Source organism: Micrasema longulum, unplaced genomic scaffold, assembly GCF_059751315.1.
Source record: "Micrasema longulum isolate JH-2025_06_02 unplaced genomic scaffold, ASM5975131v1 h1tg000316l, whole genome shotgun sequence".
NCBI lineage: Eukaryota > Metazoa > Arthropoda > Insecta > Trichoptera > Brachycentridae > Micrasema > Micrasema longulum.
The window spans coordinates 242,497-262,696 of NW_028277520.1; the positions used below are offsets into that span (position 1 = coordinate 242,497).

Sequence of the window (20,200 nt, forward strand, 5' to 3'; positions counted from 1 at the left end):
ATGCTTCAGGCGTCCGTCCAAGGGACTATGACCAACCACTTATCGGACTCATCTCCACTCCACCTCTTTTTTGGGGATTGAGTTAAAAACGTCCTTAGATTCTGTTTTCATTTCATGCATAGAACCGTATTCATCTGTTTGAATACGGATAAAAGATCTCTGCCTAGACTATAATTTTCCTCAGAACTCATTAAGAAGGTTGCGGGGACTCAACACATCAATCAATATCTATTAAGGAATAAAACGCCTGGTATCCATAATGTATTTTCCAATCCATTTATGAGACCTACCCACTTGGAATTTATAGCTAATTCTAAAAGATTTGTATTTTTACTGTTTCATTAAACATTAAATGGCCTGGAATAAAATGTAATCATGTAATAATATGTTATCATTACAGATGTATCCGAGATACAACCTATAAAGCCATTTTAAACATTTGATGTTCTCCTAAATTAATTTTGCTCCCAATAATTTAGTATTATGTATTAAAATTGATGACAGTTGTAGTTTAATTTTTTACCAATTATTATCATCAATCATTCTTATCTTCTCGCATCTTGTGTCGGCTCTATAACCTTGTTTAATTTATCTTTCATCATTAAATGTTCTTATGCTCAATTCTCCAATCTACGATTATTCAATATTTTTTGTGCTGTAAAAAATGACCACAAATTTATTGAAATTCATAGATCACTACGTTATATTGTTTTAGACAATTAATAAAATTTGGAATCATAATTTTTGTTGATCTGGAAATATTTAAATAAAAGCTAAAGTTTTGTTAGGCTGTTTGAAAATTTGATAATAATAACCATAGTTTATTAACAAAAATAACAATTACTTTATTTACTATATACACACTTAGGTAATAGATTTCTCTGGATCATGTCTAGTCTGCCTAACTAGGTACAAACTGTTTTAAGGCAGACATTTTTATGCAAAAAATAATCAATAACATTACTACCTACTTGTTAATTTACTATACAGTTATACAATATTAATTTATTATTTAGGAATGTATTTTGAGTAAATTTTTTGATTTTTCTCGACCTAAACCCAGTAATCAATTTTTTACAAATTTATTTAATTGAATCCGGGTCATGGTTTTGCAATCTTCGGGTAACATATTGAATATTTTGGGGCCCAGAAACCTGAAATTTCTTTGCCTGAATTCAGAGTTTTTGATATAAAAGTGTGATAGTTTGTGATCCAATTATATTATCTGATTTCATCTTTTTTTGGCTGAAAAAATTGAAAACTCCGTCAGATTTGATATATTTTTTCTTAACACTTCGAGCACTGTCCGAATACACATAGAATTTACCCTGTGCCCGGCCCATTTTTGTGAAATTTCATGCTTTGTGAAGGGTTTCCTAAAAGTGTCATAATTATATGCGCAATGTTTGCACATATACAGGGTCTCACTCCCTTTTTTGTGCTTTGCATCTCGGAGCCGTGTAAACACGTGATTATAATAACCAAGCGTGTCCTGGTCCCGTGTTTTGACGTGGTTTACCAGCAGCAAAAAAGTACTAATATAAGTCACTAGATGTCAATAAAATGCACTTTTTTAGACAGCTGGTAAATCACATGAAAACACGGGACCGGCACACAACGCATGGTTATATAATCACGTGTTTACACGGCTCCGGGATACAAAGTGTTAGCCCTTTGATCATTTAGTTAATCTGCTGCAATATTGTAACTGTCCGCTTGCCTAGTATTAACTTAATTCTTGTTGTGTTTTTTGTACCATAATTGTAACAATCGTCTATTTGTAAAAATATCTAGTTTTTTTTGCTTTCATTTTTTCAATTTAGAAACCCCGTTTCAGTACACGTTTCAGTTTATCTGAGATTGAAATTAGTGTAAATTGAGTTTTTGCTTCTATTAACATAAAAGAGACGAAGGCTATTAGAACCACATTGTCTAAACAGTACCAAGGTTGACACTGTTCTCATGCGCTACAAATTACTCCTCTTCTGGTATTAGCTGTTTAACTAGAGACTTATGGGTGTAATATTCAGAAAATCTGTATGCACTTCGCATAAATGCTAGTAGTGTCAAAAAATATTCCGCCGTACCTCTTAATTATTTATTAGTTTTAGTATTCGCAAATCAAATTTAATATGCTATGGCATTTTATTAAAAAAAAAAATATATATATATTGTTAATTAAAGCAGTGTATATCTTGTCGAATTCAATTATGATAATTACATAAAAGAATAAGTCAGGTGTCCAATACCAATTTCCGCCATGTGTCATATTCGTGTTATTGAGTAAACTGCAAAATACTTTTGCAGATTATAAGTTTTTCTTCTTCTTAGTTTGTACTGTACTCAGAATTGTTTTAGATTGTTTTTCCTGATTTAATTTTATCATTGATAATTTTCATTTATTTTTTATTTATTTATTCATTAAAATACATACATATTACAAAAAAATGTAATAATAATGTATCCCAAACTCTATGAGGCCAATGGCCCTGTGTTGAGTTGGAATACAACATAATGGAAAGTGGAAGCCCATCTATAATTAAATAAAAGCTAAAATAAAAATAAAATATTATTACATACATACGTATTATATTTCAAAGGGCATCTGGACAACACGCCTAACGTGATGTGTAGCTAGTACACATTTCGTCTAATAACTATAATATCTTTAGAAATGTAATAAATATTGGGTTTAGATTTTCAGTATTCCTCCATTACACATTTACGTATTGACTGAAATAATTTGTTTTTAAATAATAAGAACTTATTAGGCTCAAAAAAGAATTTTAACGGAAATTGGAGATAAATTACAAATATCATCAAAAGTATACCAATACCACTTGGCATTACACATCCACTATATGTCCGGTTACGTATTCCAGTACTAGCTACTTAGTAGCTCTCGGGAAGTTGGCGCGGGTGCACGTTTCGCCCGAGTTATTAGCGATACCCAATGGTTTTATTATGTTTTCAGCAGTTAGATTTGAAATATTATCTTTGAATTAAATTATGGTTAATCAAAGCCATTACCTATATATACTCCATTTTTCCCTTTTTAAATCTCTTCTTTTTTTAATGTGTAGTGACTACACAGCACCGTAACGCGCGGGTGTTTTTAGGACAGTAAGGGAAAGGTTAATAGTACATATATCTATGCAACATCTCGCAGTAGTATTACTCACTAGTATTCAAAAAGTCTATTTTTTATTTTTTTTACTCATTTTTTAGAAATTAAAATATTTGCATTCTTATGATTAACCCAAATATTTTAATTTTGAGGGTCATTTTCAACGAGTTGTAAATAACTCACTATTAGAAAATGGGAATCAAGTTTGGGTAGAGTGGGATTCGAACCACGGACCATTGATCCGTGAGTCCGAGACACTAGCCACAGGACCACAACCCGAATTTGTTTTGATTTGTTTAAGTATATATTGGTGTTGATAATAATGTTTGATCTTTTCAAGGTTTCTACATTCGCATTTATTAATACCTAAATATAATCTTTAAATTGAAATTATAAAAATGAAGAATAAATTTTTTAAAAAACGAATGTATTATTTTCTTTATGAAAATATATCAAAGTATTCTGCATTTATGTAGCACTATGTTATTACATAAATTAAATTAATTTCATTCAATGGAATTGGTATTCATTGATAATTGCATTTTATGATTGTTTTTGAAGACAAACTTTGCTACGTATTTGTGTTGATTTCATCTTCTGAATAGCAATCTAAATATGTTTTATGTTATTTTTTAAGGTACAAATAAATCAGTATTATATTATATCATTTTAAAAGAATTCCATTTTTTGCCATAATTTATATTTAAATATAATTATCACTCAGCTTATAATATATTATTTTTTATCTATACCGAGACCTTTCTCTAGTAAATTTGTGTTTTTAGTACTTGGTACACCTCTTTTTATTTTTCTTGTTAGCACTTTTCTGTACCCCATAACAGGCATTGGTTTTTTTTTCGTCATTGTAACGCTAAATGTTTTCTGTAGGACCATCGACCCAAAGCCTTGCAACCCTCGTACTCTCCAGAAGCCCAAGCGAGGAGGTGGTTACCCCAAGGTATTCCTGGGTGGACTGCCCTCCAACATCACCGAGACTGACCTGCGTGTCTTCTTTTGCCGCTACGGGAAGGTCATGGAGGTAGTCATCATGTATGACCAGGAGAAGAAGAAGTCTCGTGGTAAGCTTAAACTAATTGCTAACTCTAATAAACTTTAAAAATATCTACAAAATTTGGGTAATAATAACTTGGATTTAAATTTTCTTTTTACATTCTAAAAAATACAATGAGAAACATAAATCATTAGTTTATTTAAAAAGTAACATTTTATGCCATAAAGTTGTAGTTAAGAATGTGTCGTTATCAGTTTTTATTTTATATATGCGGAAGGCCTCGGAACATTAGTTTTGAATGAAAAGCCAGCTATTAACACAATTCATTAAATATTGGTTGTCCATTTCACTATGGTCAGCAAATGTATAAACCACTTGGATGATTTATTAGCAGAAAAACACTGCAGCCAACATTTTTGTACAGTACTCTTTCAGTAATTCGTCACCCTAAATACCAGGCATGTGTCCAATTAGCGAAAACGGGGGATTATAGTATACACATACAAAATATGGTCAAATTTAAAACAGGTGTGTTTTGAAAAATAGTTTTTATTGGGGAATTTGTACTTGCACCTTTCAGTTTAATTAATCAAAATTATTTATAAAATTACATACAATGAGGAAGTTCAGTGTTTTTATATTAAACTAAGCCAAACAATAAAAAAATATATGTATCGTGTTGTCAGCGCTATGATATTAACTTTTGTGTTTCTGAATTTAATCCGCGTGTGACGTCTCAAGTTCTCTTCCGCTTCTTCCCGGTCAGTTTTGCCGATTGGTATGTTGATAGTAAGTAAACCGGAAATCTTCCACAACTCTTATCATCGGTTGATTCATATAAACTGGTGACGTCGTTCAAAGTAGTTTGTTTTTATTAAGATGTTCTTAAATACTTTTAAGTAACTTTGCTGTATAATTTGATGCTCTAATTTTTACCGCACGTACGAAAACATTTCTTATATCTTATATTATTATATAATTTCCCGTAGGGCTGAAGTTCCTCATTAGAAAGTATGTTTATTGGTTATTATAACCCAATCGAAGCTTGGTGCTCGGGTCTACACGACACACGAATACTGGCGAATTATAGAGCCTGATTTCGTGTTTTCAACTAGTTAAAATAACAGCAGATTATAGTAGTGGTCGGATAATCGAGCGGCAGGCAGATTACTGAGAGAGTAATGGGTTTTTACTGTCTTCTGCATTTTTATTAACACATTGAACAAATTCGGCATTTTAGTGTTTAACAGTGTTTTTTTTGATGCACCTGAGAATTGCTTAGTTAATTTCAATATTATTATAAATTGCGATTTTTTTCCCAGGTTTTGGGTTTCTGTCTTTCGAGGATGAAGTTTCTGTCGAGCGTGTTACCCAGGAACACTACATCAACCTAAAGGGGAAACAGGTAATGTGTACTTCTTTTATTTCATTAGAACAGTAATCAATACAATTATTCTTCCTAATCTTAGTTTTGTTGTTTTACACAAATAGTACAAGGTTTATTTTTCTATGGTTTCTTTAAATTTTCCAGTATTAGCTTTTACCCCCTTCTCCTGAAGAGTTTTGAGTGGTTTCCTCTCCACATGAGAAAAATGCTGAGAAGTTCCTGATTGGTCTACTTTAGCATATCCTTCCTGTTCCCTACAGTTTTAGATAAAATGTAATATAATTGCTGAAAAATCCGTTTTTGAAATATAAACCTTGTATATCATAAGCAAGGTAAATAATAACTCAACTCCCATAAAAAAAAAAACCTGCTTATTCTGTGCCTAATGAGCAATCAACACGAGCCAAAAATGTCAAAAGTTGTTATTATCATTATTATGGATAACTTATATAGCGCCATTTTTGTAATATTATACCTCAAGGGCGTTTTTTTTTATATAAAAAAGAAATATTTGTGTTCTTATGATATACCCAAATATTTCATTTGAAGGGCCATTATCAATGAGTTAATAACTCACTATTAGAAAATGGGAATCAAGTTGGGGTAGAGTGGAATTCAAACTTAGAGCCGTGAGTCCGAGACACTAGCCACGAGACCACAACCCGCTTTACAAAGTGATTCTATAGATAAATAAATTTAATTGAAGCTTTTTAATTTGTAATTTATTTAAAACCATTTTTTTGTTATCACATGCTACGGATTTATTAAAATGATTTAGAATGTTAATATTTTCTTGCGATATGTGTTGACGTTGACCCTTTCCAGATTAGTATTTTTATTTATTTACCCATTTAACACGCAGCTGTGCAATATTGCAACTTTCGATGTGTATTTATAGTCTAAACTAATAATAAATTCATATCTAAGTTTGTTGCAATAGAGAGAAAACATTTTTGAGAAAGAAATATGGAAGTCTAGGCATTTACAGGGCTTATGACCTGTCTGGCTGGTTAAGTGGCCACTTTACAGACTTTGAACATTCACCATTCTGCCTTTGTTTAAACATCCTCATTTCCTCAACTCTTCCATCTGGCTAATTTCTAGCATGTAACAGTCAGCGATAAACGACTGTTGTCTGCTAGTATGGTATTATTATGTATAACTTGTAAAGTCCAATTTTTGTAATACTGTTCCTTGATAGTTTTTTTATAATAGTGGTCTTATGTTATCGACTTATTTTTTTATAACTTTGAATTTAATGTAAATAAAAGTATTCATTTTGCCAACATATTATTTTAACTAAGAATTTATAGAATAAAGTTACTTTAACTGCCTTATTTTTTATGTAAATACATATACAAATAGTTAATTTAATATGAAATAACAGTAAAACACACTTGAGGTGATTTCTTAATGAAGTGATGTTGTATAAATGTTGATTTCACAGGACTCCTATATCTATTACTATCCAGACCCAATGACATATAATCACGTTATTCCTATGCAATGTAAGAAAGAGGTATTTGCTTAGTTCGTATTTATTTATGTGTAACTTGTTACCATAGAAATGACACTAGCTAACATCTGTCAAAATTTACAAATGAAATGATACATCTGTTTTGATTTTTACAGTTGCAGTGCAATTAAATCATTTTTTTGTCACACACGACACTATTTCTGCGTAGTATCATGTCTGATCATGATGGAAATTCGATTGAGAATGATGGCATGGAAGGAAATTATCAATTATTTACATGAATTGAATTGCCATTTTCTTCGCACTAGTACCCATCCTAAATAGGGTTACCCTTAGATCTATGAGTATAGATTTAGTAGAGTTTTTGAACTTTTTCTTTTTGAAGTATGTTATTTATAGCTTGAAAACAATAATAATTTTTTCTTTTTTTTTTTTGAGCTCCATACCGTCAGCCTCACCTCATCATTTGCGAACTTTAAAAGGAATAGTTTTAAAAGTTAGTGTAATGATATTAAAAATAAAAAAAATTACAAATTTGTACTGGCAGGGAATTGCAATATAAAAAAGTTGTTTTTTTTTTCAATATTTACAAAAATAAATTGTAAGTCAACATAATAATCAAACAAAAACAATATTGCTAAAAAGAACTTGTGGGGACAAGACGGGGATATAAAAATTATCGTATTGAATTTGTAAAAAAGTAGTCATTTTATACAACCAACCGGGTGACAGCTCTACGCAAAACTGGTCCCCTTGAGTAATTTTTTAGTATTAATTACTTCAGAATGGCCGAGACTACTAAAAAATGACAAGACATGTACCGACAGTGATTATAGTTATGTCAAATGGATTCTCACATAAATTACATACGAGTTGCTTACACCATGACAAATTTATTTCCATTTCAGGTGGAGATCAAGCGCGCCGAGCCTCGCGACGGGTCCGGCGGGCAGGGTAAGATGGGCGGCGGCGGTGGCGGCGGCGGCGGGGGCGCAGCTGACGGGGGCCAGTGGGGCCCTCCGGCGGGGGCTCCTATCTCCGTCATGCAGGGCCACAACGGCCAAATGGGTGGTCCGCCCCTGAATATGCCCATGGCTGGTCCCAACATCATGCACGGGTGAGCTCACCCACTAACAAATTATTTCATTTAACCACTGTAAAAAAAAAAAACTGTTATGTAAACATTCATCATCATCAAATCCCTGTCTACACCTGATAGTGCATAGGGCTCTGCATTAGCACACTAAATATAGCGTATATCGATCATCTGTTGCATGGAGGTAAGGTGAACAACCTTATGCTTCAGATGCCAGTCCAAAAACTTGAAATATTGTAAAACCACATTTTAATCAATATTTCATGTCAACCTTTCTAAGAATTGAACCCGAGACATCAAGCAAACGCGCCAACCACTACACCACGAGGCAGACTTTTCTCCACTCGATCAGTGGCGGTATTTCCATAGAAGCCCAAATGCCGGGTTTGCCTAACCGATTTCAAATCAAAATGACTAAATCTGGACCTAATGAATACAAATAATTGATTTCGTTGTTTAAAATTTGGCACACTCGTTTGTAAAGTCGTCATTCTTATCTGGACATCTAGAGACGAATTTATTAGCGAACCCGAATCCACTAATATACATGTGCGGGGGACGTTATGACTGTATATATAGTCCTCTCGCATGGGCTTCATGTGGCTTTCTCATCACAAATCTCAGAAAAATAACAATCATCCCATTGCAAACATAAGATACAAACATAACGATAACAAACTTTTTGTAAAGGGATTAAAACCCAGCTTCTTTCGAAGTGAAGTTAGTGCGGATGCGATAGAACAGATGGAACGTATTCAGTATTTACGATTGTTTCTTTTGCTCTTGTTTTTTTCTCTCTTTGTCAGGTTATTTTTCTCTAAATTAGTTAAAGACATTTTTAAAGAGTTTTTTTCTCCTAATAATATGCCCTCCGGGTGCTTTGTAGACAGAGCACTACTTGTAAAAAGAAAAATACATCATGTTTACACGCAAGCAAATAAAATAAAAGTGGGCACGCTTTACTGGTTGACCCTAGGCACGCTACTGCACTTGATTACGGTTTTCAGGATTTTCACCTGAGAGTAGCCTAGTAGACAAATTATGATAAAATAAATAAATTATATACACTGGAACCATTTACACGCGGGATACGTTCCACGCAGTACCGTGTAAAAAAGTCCAAAGAGGAACAATGGTGGATTGGTTTCTTTGTATAAAATTAATTTTGGTGGTATTTTCTATATAATGAAAAGGTTAACAATTTATAATACTTCTCTTATTAAAAAAAATTAATATGGCATCAAAATACTTTAAAAAATCTCAACCATGATTATTCACTACCACCCTTCCCTCTCGCATACATAAAATAACCATTTAGAGAATTCTAAAAATGAATATATTTATAACACAGTTAAATTGATGATTTTTTTTTTAAATTTCATCGTCGTACTGTTATTTCAAAACTGTTTAAAAAAGAGGTTCTGGCGTATTTTCCAAGCTAAACAATCAACATAAATAAACTTTATCATTTGATTGGGTGGAGAAATCTCAACAATCTCGCCAATGCCCAAGAAACATTTGTACAAAAAGTTTATTCAAAATCACTACATAAAATAATTTGCATGCCAATTTCAGCAACTCTCTGTTGGAGTGAGATAGATGTATGGGATATGAAGGAACTTCTGAAATGAGTGTCTGTCTGTTAATTTGTCAAGTCTTACAAATAAATAATGAGGTAGTTCAATGGTGCAGGAAGTTGGATATATATTTTTTTCTAACGCGGTAATAATTAGAGCATTTGATTGTGCGGCGAAGTTTTTCAAAAATGTATAAAAAAATTCATAAAAATGGTTTTAGTAAAAATAAACTACGTCACAGGTTCTTGGAATCAACCGATCACTTATACCATTGTTATGTGTCGTGACAGATTTCTGGTTTCTGGGTAGCCTCTTTTTTTTTTTTTCAATCTTAGTATATCTTGACAGCTACTGGGATCCACTTCGAAATGGCTGCACAACTCACTGACGACAGCTCGTGACGTAACAGGCGGAGTAATTGCAAAACCCAAAAAAAATTGGGTTTTGCATTGGGCTTTTTCTTTCATTAAAGCTATTATAATGTTTTTTTCTAATAGAATCTTTGCCATCTTAAACTATGTCTTAAGAAACTATCGCTTAAGAAACTATCGCTTAAATTACTTTGGATTACATTATATTATTATACATGATCCACATCCAGGCAGTGTCCAAATTGATATGTTATTTGGAGACGTTCAGTGTTGGTGGTAAATCATGTTGCACTTTTATGAATGAGAATGTTTAGCAAGTCGACATTTTCTCACCAAATGTGTGACACCGCAAGCATTTATTCTACTGTTTATAAATAAGTAGTGATTTTGAATTATCTTTAAGGGTGTACTTAATTCTGCACAAGGTGGCAGATGGACCACCTTAGAAATTGATGGAATAACCGCATTTAGAAAAGCAGCATAATTATCAATATTTTAAATATGTCCAATGTCTCCTCGGAGACTAATAAATTCTTAGGGATGGTAATCTGGAAGTTGTTTAATACATTGTACATACATATTATATTTGCCTATGCACCACTTTTAAACCAGCCTATGAGACAAGTTGTGGTTCTGCGGTAGAGTCTCGGGTTTCGGATCAGGGCCGAGATTTGAAACTCGCTCTACCTCAATTTTTTCCCCATTTTCTAAAACGGTTATTTATTGTTGGTTTTTTGTGATCCAAGTTGGAAGATCGCGCTCTCCTGTATTTTTCGCTCAATAACAATGTTGTCATTAAATTGTTATAATAAAATATGAATAAAACTCGTAGTTTGTCAAAATGGATCCTGTTTGGAGATACATATGAGTGAAATGAAAATGACTTCTCCCTCGATATTTTAAAGACACTGCGAAGAGGCTCTCGCCCTAATCAGATACGAATAATATTTTGAATGCTTAAGTTTGAACTGTAAACACATCTTTTCATCACTATTAGAAGAGCGGAAATTTGGTCCAGATTATTGTACACGTTGGATGCATTGGTTTTAATGACTTTTTGAAAATGTGTCTAATCATAATTTGCTCTTTTTTGTAACAGATACCAGGGTTGGGGCACTAGCCCAGGTCAGGGTTCCTACGCTGGCTACGGCACTCCATCCGGTCCCGGGTCCTACCAGGGCTGGGGTGCTCCACCCGGGCCTCAGGGCCCCCCTCCCCAGTGGGGTTCCAACTACCAGCAGCACCCACCCCAGACCCAGGGCTATGGAAGCTATGGTAAGAGACATTTTCACCATTAACTCCTTTTGTCTTCATCATACTCCTGAATATTCGCAATATCGCTAGTTTATATCACTAGCATTATATTTAACGTTTGCTTGCCTTATGTGCGGGAATTTTGGCTTTCGGTCCCTCTAAGAGAAGATAATAATTAATAGTTTTACTTTTGCCCGGGCGTTCTGTGCTTTTGGCTTCTTATGGTGTTAAATATTTTGTGGATTAAAATAATTTCGTACATTTTTGAGGGCTCAAATTAGTAACTTATTTAATGGTCATCTAAGAGGAAGATACACTTGTAATATTTAAATCAAATACTGATTTGAGTTTACTAATTTTATTTTTCAAAACAAAAAAATCAGACAATTTTTTCACGTAGAGCATTTTCAAACAAATGTGAAGATTAAATAGACTGACTGCATACAGTTATACAAATCTAGGTCCTTAAATAATAATTGAACATGTTATTTTTGGCGTGCGGTGTACACAGGATTATAATTATAGGAAAAACAAAAAGTAGTGCAAGGCCAGGGGTGATATACCCAACACTCTCGCGGCCGTAGAAAACACCTTTATCTCCCGTATTTTGTATGTAAATACACGAGATAAAAGTGTTTTCTACGGCCGCAAGAGCGGTTCAGAATAGCACCGCAGGTGGTTACTTAATAAAAGAAAACAATTGTCCGGTTTGCTTGTTTTCAAGTATAAATTTAATAGACTCAAATCACCATTTGAATTAAATGTTACGATTATAATATGGAGTTCTACAAAATAAACGCTAACTCAATAAATAAATAGGAAGATAAATGTAATATGAAGGCATATTTAACTGTACACAATGAAGGTAGTTATTATATTTTTTGATGGTTGTTTTTATCTCTATTTAAATGATATGTTGATTTCTTAAGTTATTTATTTGTTAAAAGCATTAATTATGCATGTCGAGGATAACAAATGAGAAAACATTTTTATTTGTTTCTAAAAAATGATAATGATATGGAACAATAATATATTGAAAAACGGTGCTCAATGACACAATTATCTGAAATCATCATATCATCAAATTAATAATGTTTCCAATACCGCATTCTGACTGTTAATTTTGTAACTTATTTTTATATAATTTTATCTTAAATGTACTTTACAATAATGTCTATCAACATTTAAGTATATAGAGAAGTATTGATATGTAAACCAAATTCATTATTTTTTTAATGTTATATAATTGATGACATGGAAAGATGTAATGTTAGCTTTTTGTATAATTTGAATTATTACCCAAATGTTATGCAATTTTTAGTGCGGTATTTCAATTGTACTTTTTTATGTGAGAGATTTTGTTAGTGGTTTTACAAGATAACTAGTGGAATGAAAATATATATGGTGAGAGTTGACTAAGTTATTTGAGAAAGATTTGGCATGATCAGATAAATCTAAACCTCAAATGTGGTCATCCCAAATGTAGACATAATGGGCATGTATTGTAATTGGAAGAAGCTAGGAATGTATGTCAGATGCATGTGGCATTCCATCCTCTCTGGCTACCGTTAGTAGTTGTAGTAAGGTTATGTTTGCACTATTGCATTTGATTTTTATACTTTATGCATAAATAATCATTTAAGAAAATGAAGAACACAAAAGGTTGATTTCCGATTCTAGAATAATTACAGAATTCCTAGGTCGGTATGGCAGTAGCGAATGTAAAACACGAATGTGTTCAATATACAGTAAACCCTTAAATAATATGTTTCAAGGGACCGACAAAAGTACCGTCTTCATTAACACTATAAAACAAAGATGGTGACAGTAAATGTACGTAGAATACGACAAACCATCTTTAAAATTCAAACACAAAAATAGCGACAATAGATGTGCATAAAACGCAATAAACTGTAAAATTACAACTAAAAAACACTAAAATAGCACAATTAAATTTCCTTAAAATGCAATTAATTGTTTTCTTGGTTTTGTCTATTGTTTCAACTAACTTAAATTTTTACATGACGATGAAGATTAACTTCAGACACAGAAAATGGTGGCAAAATATGTCTTTATCAATAAACCGTCTTTAAATTACAACTAAAATCACAAATTTCTCCGACCGACAAATTGGTATAGTGATAGAAACTGGAGACTAACCTCAGACTCTTGAGTTGTCAGTTTTCAGTGCAGATTGCACATATCTCCAACATTAATTGGGGGTGGAAACGTAAGATTGGGTTTTGAATATGCAAAAGAAATTAAAATTCAATGGGATTTCAATAATTATACGTAAATCACGGGAACGCAAATTGCGGGGATGTGATTTCATGGCTTCACTGTATCTATATTTTTTCCCGTTTATTAAGTAACTTTTTATTTATTTTAGTTGTGTTCTCTGATTGAAATTCTAATAAATACTCTTATTTGAAATCAATTGATAATCCAATACTGTATGGTTTTGTATATTGAAAGATGGAATGATGTATATTCTTGTCAAATTTGAAGATTTCCATATCCAGGCAGTGTCCAAATGTATGTGTTAATTGAAGGCGATCAGTGTTGTAAAATAATGTTACATGTTTATAAAGTAGAATGTTCTGTTTGTAGCATTCTCTCTTCAAATACGTAACGAGTTATTCGTCCAATTGTTTTTTCGCGGAAACACTCAACAATGTTTTGAGTTTTGCGGTCATTTAAACCTCACGAAGATTTCATAACGCCATTAGTGATTAAGTGACAGATTTTATTGACCGATGAACACAATAACCAGCATCTAATGTACGTATTTCAATCTATTATTGTTTTCAATTATGTATCTTAAAGTATGCTTTTTGGGACAAAATGAATAACTTTGTCATTGTCTGGCTGGTTTTGTGTTTATCTAGAACCCCCTTTCAACCAACTGTTCTTTATTTTATAATTATTTTTTAAATGTGAATTTATTCTACATTAAGTATAGAGATAACCATCGTTCAGCTAACTCTTATAGTTAACCACATTGGAACATTCTACATACCAAATAAAATTTAAAAAATACAGCCGCAAGGAATTGTTGCCTCGTTCGTAGACATAATTATTACTAGCTATTAAGTATTTTTAAATCCGACTTAGTTCTTAATATTGATTGCATCGTAATAGTTAGAACGATTAATTTTAATGTTTGAAATGGGGTTCGATACGAATAGATATAAAAATATACTAATACAATTATGTAAAAAGCAGTTTATCTCCATTGACACGCATCGGATGTATTACAGGTGAGATGTACGGGCGCGGCGGCAGCGGAGGGGGCGGATCAGGGGCCCCCGGCTCCCTCGGAGGGGGCGCGGGCGGCGTAGGGGGGGTAGGGGGCGCGGGCAAGCCTGGACAGGACTACACGGCCTACCAGCAGTATCCGCCGGCGCAGTACCAGCAACAAGATCAGGTGAGATCCACGGCAATACGGAACATAGCCTGACTGTCGTAAGATGATGCTGGAACGGATTGCGGTAGTCACATGTGATTCTCAGTACAGAGGCACCGGTTCTAAATCAATAAAACTCTTGATCAAACTAAAAGTTCCCCTTCCAACTCAAATTTGTAACTTTGTTTCTTTTCCCGATCACAGTTTTATAAAAAATGTTGTCAATCAACTCTCTCATTTGTTTGTAATAATGATCGATATTTTGTAATAGTGAAAATTTGTTACTGATCTAAATATCGGCCTCGATTGGATGATTGCCATTCAACTATTGCAAAAGCATAAAGAACTCGAATAGTAAATAAATACCTTTCAGTGAAGTGACTACCCTTCTTGCGCACATCTTCAGATGGTCGATTATGACAATGGCCCGCCTATGGGCGAATGAATAGCATCGTGCGAATGCGGGTGAAAGTATACTGACTCAAGTATAGTACAGTAAACCGTTTTCCCAGGGATCCTCGTACGGCGGCGTGCCCCCGCGCTCGGCGTACGGCTCGGGCGGTGAGGGCGGCTACTCGGGAGGCGTGGCTCACCCCTCGCACGCGCCCTCCACGCAGCCAGGTCAGCTGCAGCCGCAGAAACACTTTGACTTCACCAAGGAGTGGCCCACGTCGTGACCGCCCCATCACCGCTCCAAGTGAACCCTCCCCCATCTAGCTGCTCCTCTCCCCGACCACGGCTATAACCTTACGCTACACTCCGGTTCATCCGCGCTGCGTTGACTCGGCCTCCCCGCACCGGGACAGCTTGCGTATCTCCCCACACGAACCTATAAATAACCCGCCTAGTTTGGACGTAAAGATTAAGCTATAAATATTAGATCCTCGGTTATATATCCCTAGACTAGAACTGATTAGGATTAACGCTTTAATTGTAAATTCACTACGCGTGTTTATCATTGCGGATTGCGTTTGGTTGTTTTCCCCGTTTATTTATACGAATCTGACAGACGAACATAAGTTAACTAATTTTAAGCCTCAAAAGCTCAAGTCGCGTAAGCATAATGATAGTAAGAAATATGTTTAAAATAGCGTAAACGTACGATACCTTATACTTAACATTGTCTACATTGGAGAGTCGGAGCGGAAGTGAGGTTCCGCGCGATCCGCACGAGCCGCACGAGCCGGGACTGCCAGGGAAGCGGATTGTATAAAGAGCGAGCGAGGGAGACCGAGAGAGAGGCGTGCCGAGTGCCTAGACATAATATTATATTAATGGGTTCTTCCTTAACGTATCTACCTATTGCCAGTTAAGTGTTTGATAATTTGTACATTGCTTGCTCGGTTAAGCTTATGGTTATACTAGTACTAGTGAGTACGGACTCCGATGTTCCTTGTTCCGGGAAGAGCTAGAGTATTATGTTTGTTATTCTTACAGTTAGGTTAAGGGACTATGTAAGATTTCTCTAAGTAAAACAACGGCTGCCTTCCGGACTCGCACGCCTCTGCTCTCCATTGTCTGCTAACATAGTTTATTTCTCTACTTTGTTGTGATACTGTGTATGTAATTATCTAATTACTTAAATATATATAGACAATTTATTTTTACTACCCAAATTTTATATCCGCTATTATTAGGATCTCTAAGTGCTAGGGACTGAATTTATTTTGTTGATAATTTTCTGTTAATATTATTTAGCGAAGATATTTTAATTTAATTTAGAGTCTTTAAAAGATTATTTTAATGCATGCGCACGCCTTCTGGTATTAGGAATATCCCTCTAAATATGTTTCTGGATCACGGACGGAGAGTTCCGGCCAGGTGTAAATTAATAAATATTAATAACCAGTATATAGACAAATTTTGTGTACAATAATAATACGAGATAAAGTGGCAATCGTGCGAAACAAAAGTAATATTATTAACTAAAATGAATTAAAGCTAGTTGTTGAATTATAAAGTGAAAATTTTATCTTTACGAATATAAAAGAGAGTGCAAAATGGTTTTATTGTATAGAAATTTATCCAATGATTTAATTGAAATACATAGGTAGAAAAATATGTAAGATTGTTACTGGATGTTCACCGTTCTGTGGGGAGATACGCTAGAACAGGTTCCCGGTGCCCGCCCGTCACCCAGCGCCCATTTATATCGCTTTATTTACATTATATATCTATATATTATACTATTAGTATATATCATCATACTTGTCTCCTTAGTATACTAACTGCAGTATGTTGGAGTACCTTTAGCGAGTAGTTTTATCGCACCGATTCACACGCCGATAGGTGGCCCGGCCCGAGCACTGCCGCATCGCAGTGTCGGGGGGCTGATGTAATCCTCTAACCTAACCGTGAGTCGACTCGTAGACGTTTGTAGCGATCTTGTTAAGTAACAATATATGAGTACGCATATATATGTATCTATCTACGTATATAAATGTAATTAATGAATTTAACTATCGTAATTGACTAATTATCTGTTGTTGACTCAGCTGTTAGATTGTAGTGTGACTGACGTAACGTTTATACAAACAAGATTGTGACGCATATGAGCCTCCAGCCTGTGTCGCCATTATTAAAGCCAAGAAGAGTAACAAGAATCGACCTAACTTTACAATGTGGTTATTGCGTAGTCGAGTGTATACATTAATGTTCTCTCTATAGTGCGCGGAGACACACCGATAAATATTAAAGGTAAATTTAAAGTTAGAGCGAGTGTTATTTATTTATCTTTTAATTCTTAATAGTAAAATAATGCAGAGTACATAACAAACCCGCGATTTTTAGGAAAATTTGGACTGATGTACAGGATACATGATATATTTACCCAATAAGTTTTACCTATTATAAAAGTAATTACGGTTAACTTGATAAAATTTAAAGTAATTAATTTGTATATTAGTTTTACAATTCACAGAGTCACTAAAATTAAATAGCTAATGGTCATTGTGTGTGGTAATTGTATAACTGGAGGTTTGCTACTCTACATTCCTCCTCGGTCCCTTGTACATGTTTCTATGTATTGTGCAACCAACCAAATATACAAATATATCCTTAATGTGGAATCAAAATACTGAAATAGACTCGGTATAAGTTAACTTTATGTTTATATAATTATGATAGAAGAAGTCGTCCTACCTAAAATAATTAGTTGATTACGGTTTAAATTATTAATTTTAAAATTGTGTGAAATTTAAGTATTGATAATTATAATTGTACACATGTTACACTAATTAATTTCAAGTATATATATTTAGTAGATACTGCATTGATTATTATAGGTATATATATATACAGTGGGTGCATTAGAAGTTAACCCTCTTAGATACTTGTCCTGTAGACTCTTATACATTAAGCTTTCTTTAATAATGGTTTTATTACTGGTTTAAATATTAATATCACCACTTGCAAATATATGTGGTTTATATATATCTTATTTATAAGTACATTCAAAACGTAGATAAAAGGAAAATTTAAAATGGAAACGAGCATTTTCAATTCTTGAAACCACCTTCTTCCTTCCGTTTTATCCTCCAACTCGTTGTGTTGTCGAACTCAATGTTCCTTTCGTTCTTCCTCACACCTCCCGCGAGATTCGATCCCTATGCATATCAAACAGGACGAGCGGACTCATTCTACTCTGAGGAGGCTGACTGCGAGTATGATCAGGTAACTAATTAAGGGTTACGAAATATTGCCTTAAAGGTCCGTGCGAGTAGAATGGACGGTTTGAATGAGTGTATGTATGTATATGTTGAGCTACATTTGCATTCGAATTTGACGTGTGTTATTGTCGCTATTGACAAACACAAGTATTTTTCAAACTTCTTTTACTTGTTAAATCTTCATTCACTTCATGAAACTTAATAATTGATTTAGTATTTTTATACAACTACCGTTTGCCAGGTGTCTGAGCGCATGCATCTGTGCGCCGAGTGATTTTCCTTCACTTTAAACAAGATGTCTTATTTTAGCAAAACACAAAATTTCTATCAAAAGTAAATTGTCAATATTCAGGGAGCACATTTGTCACACTTGATCATCCACACTATTGTTTCTTAAGTCAGAATGCGAATCCGATGCTTAGCTGATCTGTTTCGAGCAAAAAGGTAATTTTAAATTTTAAAAGTTTTGAGGAAATTGAGGTTTTATGCATTGGGTATTTTTTATTTTACTCTATATTTAACGAAACAGATTTTAAAAAAATAAAATATTTTTTTTACATTTATTAGAGCAAGTTGTTTAAAAGGATTACAATATTTTTTACGTCGCATAAAAAAAAAACACTTCATTTTTTTCTAGCTGCTGTCTTTTTGTTTGAAACAGAAGTGTATATCTGATTAATAAAAAAAGTTTTTATTTATCACTATCCTAGGAAATCATTCCATAATTCCACTACTCTACTGGATAGATAATGCTACCTGGGGTTAAATAAAAAGGTGGACCTTCAAACTGTGACCATGTAAATGACTGAAGGTTCAAGTCAAACATTTCTTTCGATCGTCGCAAGTCGTAGCAATCCTACAGCATCTTGAAAGTTTTGACTATATTTCATGAATTTTCTTTGAGGTCTAAGTTATTTTTATGGACAATGATGTCAGGCTAAGAGAACGGGAATGAGTTGGTTTGTTTGAGAGGTGTAAATGGTCAATTGTTATTTTTTTATGAAATATGTCCGTACAGGATATTCTGTGTTTATATTTAGCACATAAAACATTCACTATCGCATTCCAACATTTTTTCTCAGAAGGATTATGATAGTGGTTAGTCTACTCGATGGACATCTGCGGCTCACGTTAGTATTTATTTTGTAGGAAATTACAACAGCTCAACTGATGACCAGTTTCAGAACGCAACTTGTTCCCCTTTCAAGGCATTATCTACTAAATATCAAGAAAACAATTCAAATTTGCTAAAAATATTTTAAAAACATAAAAAACCATTTCTATAAATCTTATTATCTGGTTGCCATATTTTTTAAAGATTATATACCTCATTTTATTATAAAAAACCAGAAAAGAATCCTGCAAAAAAATTACTCTGAGCTAATAATATTATTGAATATGGCACATAAGCTTTACATAATAAATACCTAATATTTTTTAGTATTTATTTAGAGACATCAACTAGAACTTTGAAAAATATTGTTTTTTATCTCATTTAAAAAAAAATAAATGTTTGCTTTTATTTTAACCAGGCATCTAATATATAATATAAAATATGCCAAATCTATTGTATTATTTTTATTAGTTAGTCTTTGACACTATACTAGATCATTACTCAACTGTCGCTATTTTATATTAATCTTCATAAATATTATAATATTGCTTCACATTCATTTTATCATAGTATTGGTATTCCAACACTTTATATTATTGTTTATTTATGTAAATTTATAATTCCGCATACTATATTTTTATCACTAATGGGTTCACTGGGTCACTCCGTAACATTAACACAAAAATATACAAATTATAACTCAATATGTAT

General features: G+C 33.5%; 1 protein-coding gene across 8 annotated transcripts in view; it reads left to right on the forward strand.

Moving 5' to 3' along the window:
• Window positions 1-20,200, forward strand: part of Hrb27C (Heterogeneous nuclear ribonucleoprotein at 27C) — a 32,532-nt gene that overhangs the window by 3,880 nt on the left and 8,452 nt on the right. For 3 of the 8 annotated variants that reach the window (XM_088224888.1, XM_088224887.1, XM_088224889.1), the window contains exons 3-6: window positions 4,016-4,206; window positions 5,462-5,544; window positions 7,912-8,120; window positions 11,147-11,322. In XM_088224888.1, coding sequence (XP_088081014.1) covers window positions 4,016-4,206; window positions 5,462-5,544; window positions 7,912-8,120; window positions 11,147-11,322 — 659 coding nt within the window. Of the gene's footprint in view, window positions 1-4,015; window positions 4,207-5,461; window positions 5,545-7,911; window positions 8,121-11,146; window positions 11,323-14,561; window positions 14,729-15,203; window positions 18,196-20,200 lie in introns of those variants that run through there. The other 5 variants (XM_088224884.1, XM_088224882.1, XR_015822066.1 and 2 more) reach the window with 4 other exon arrangements.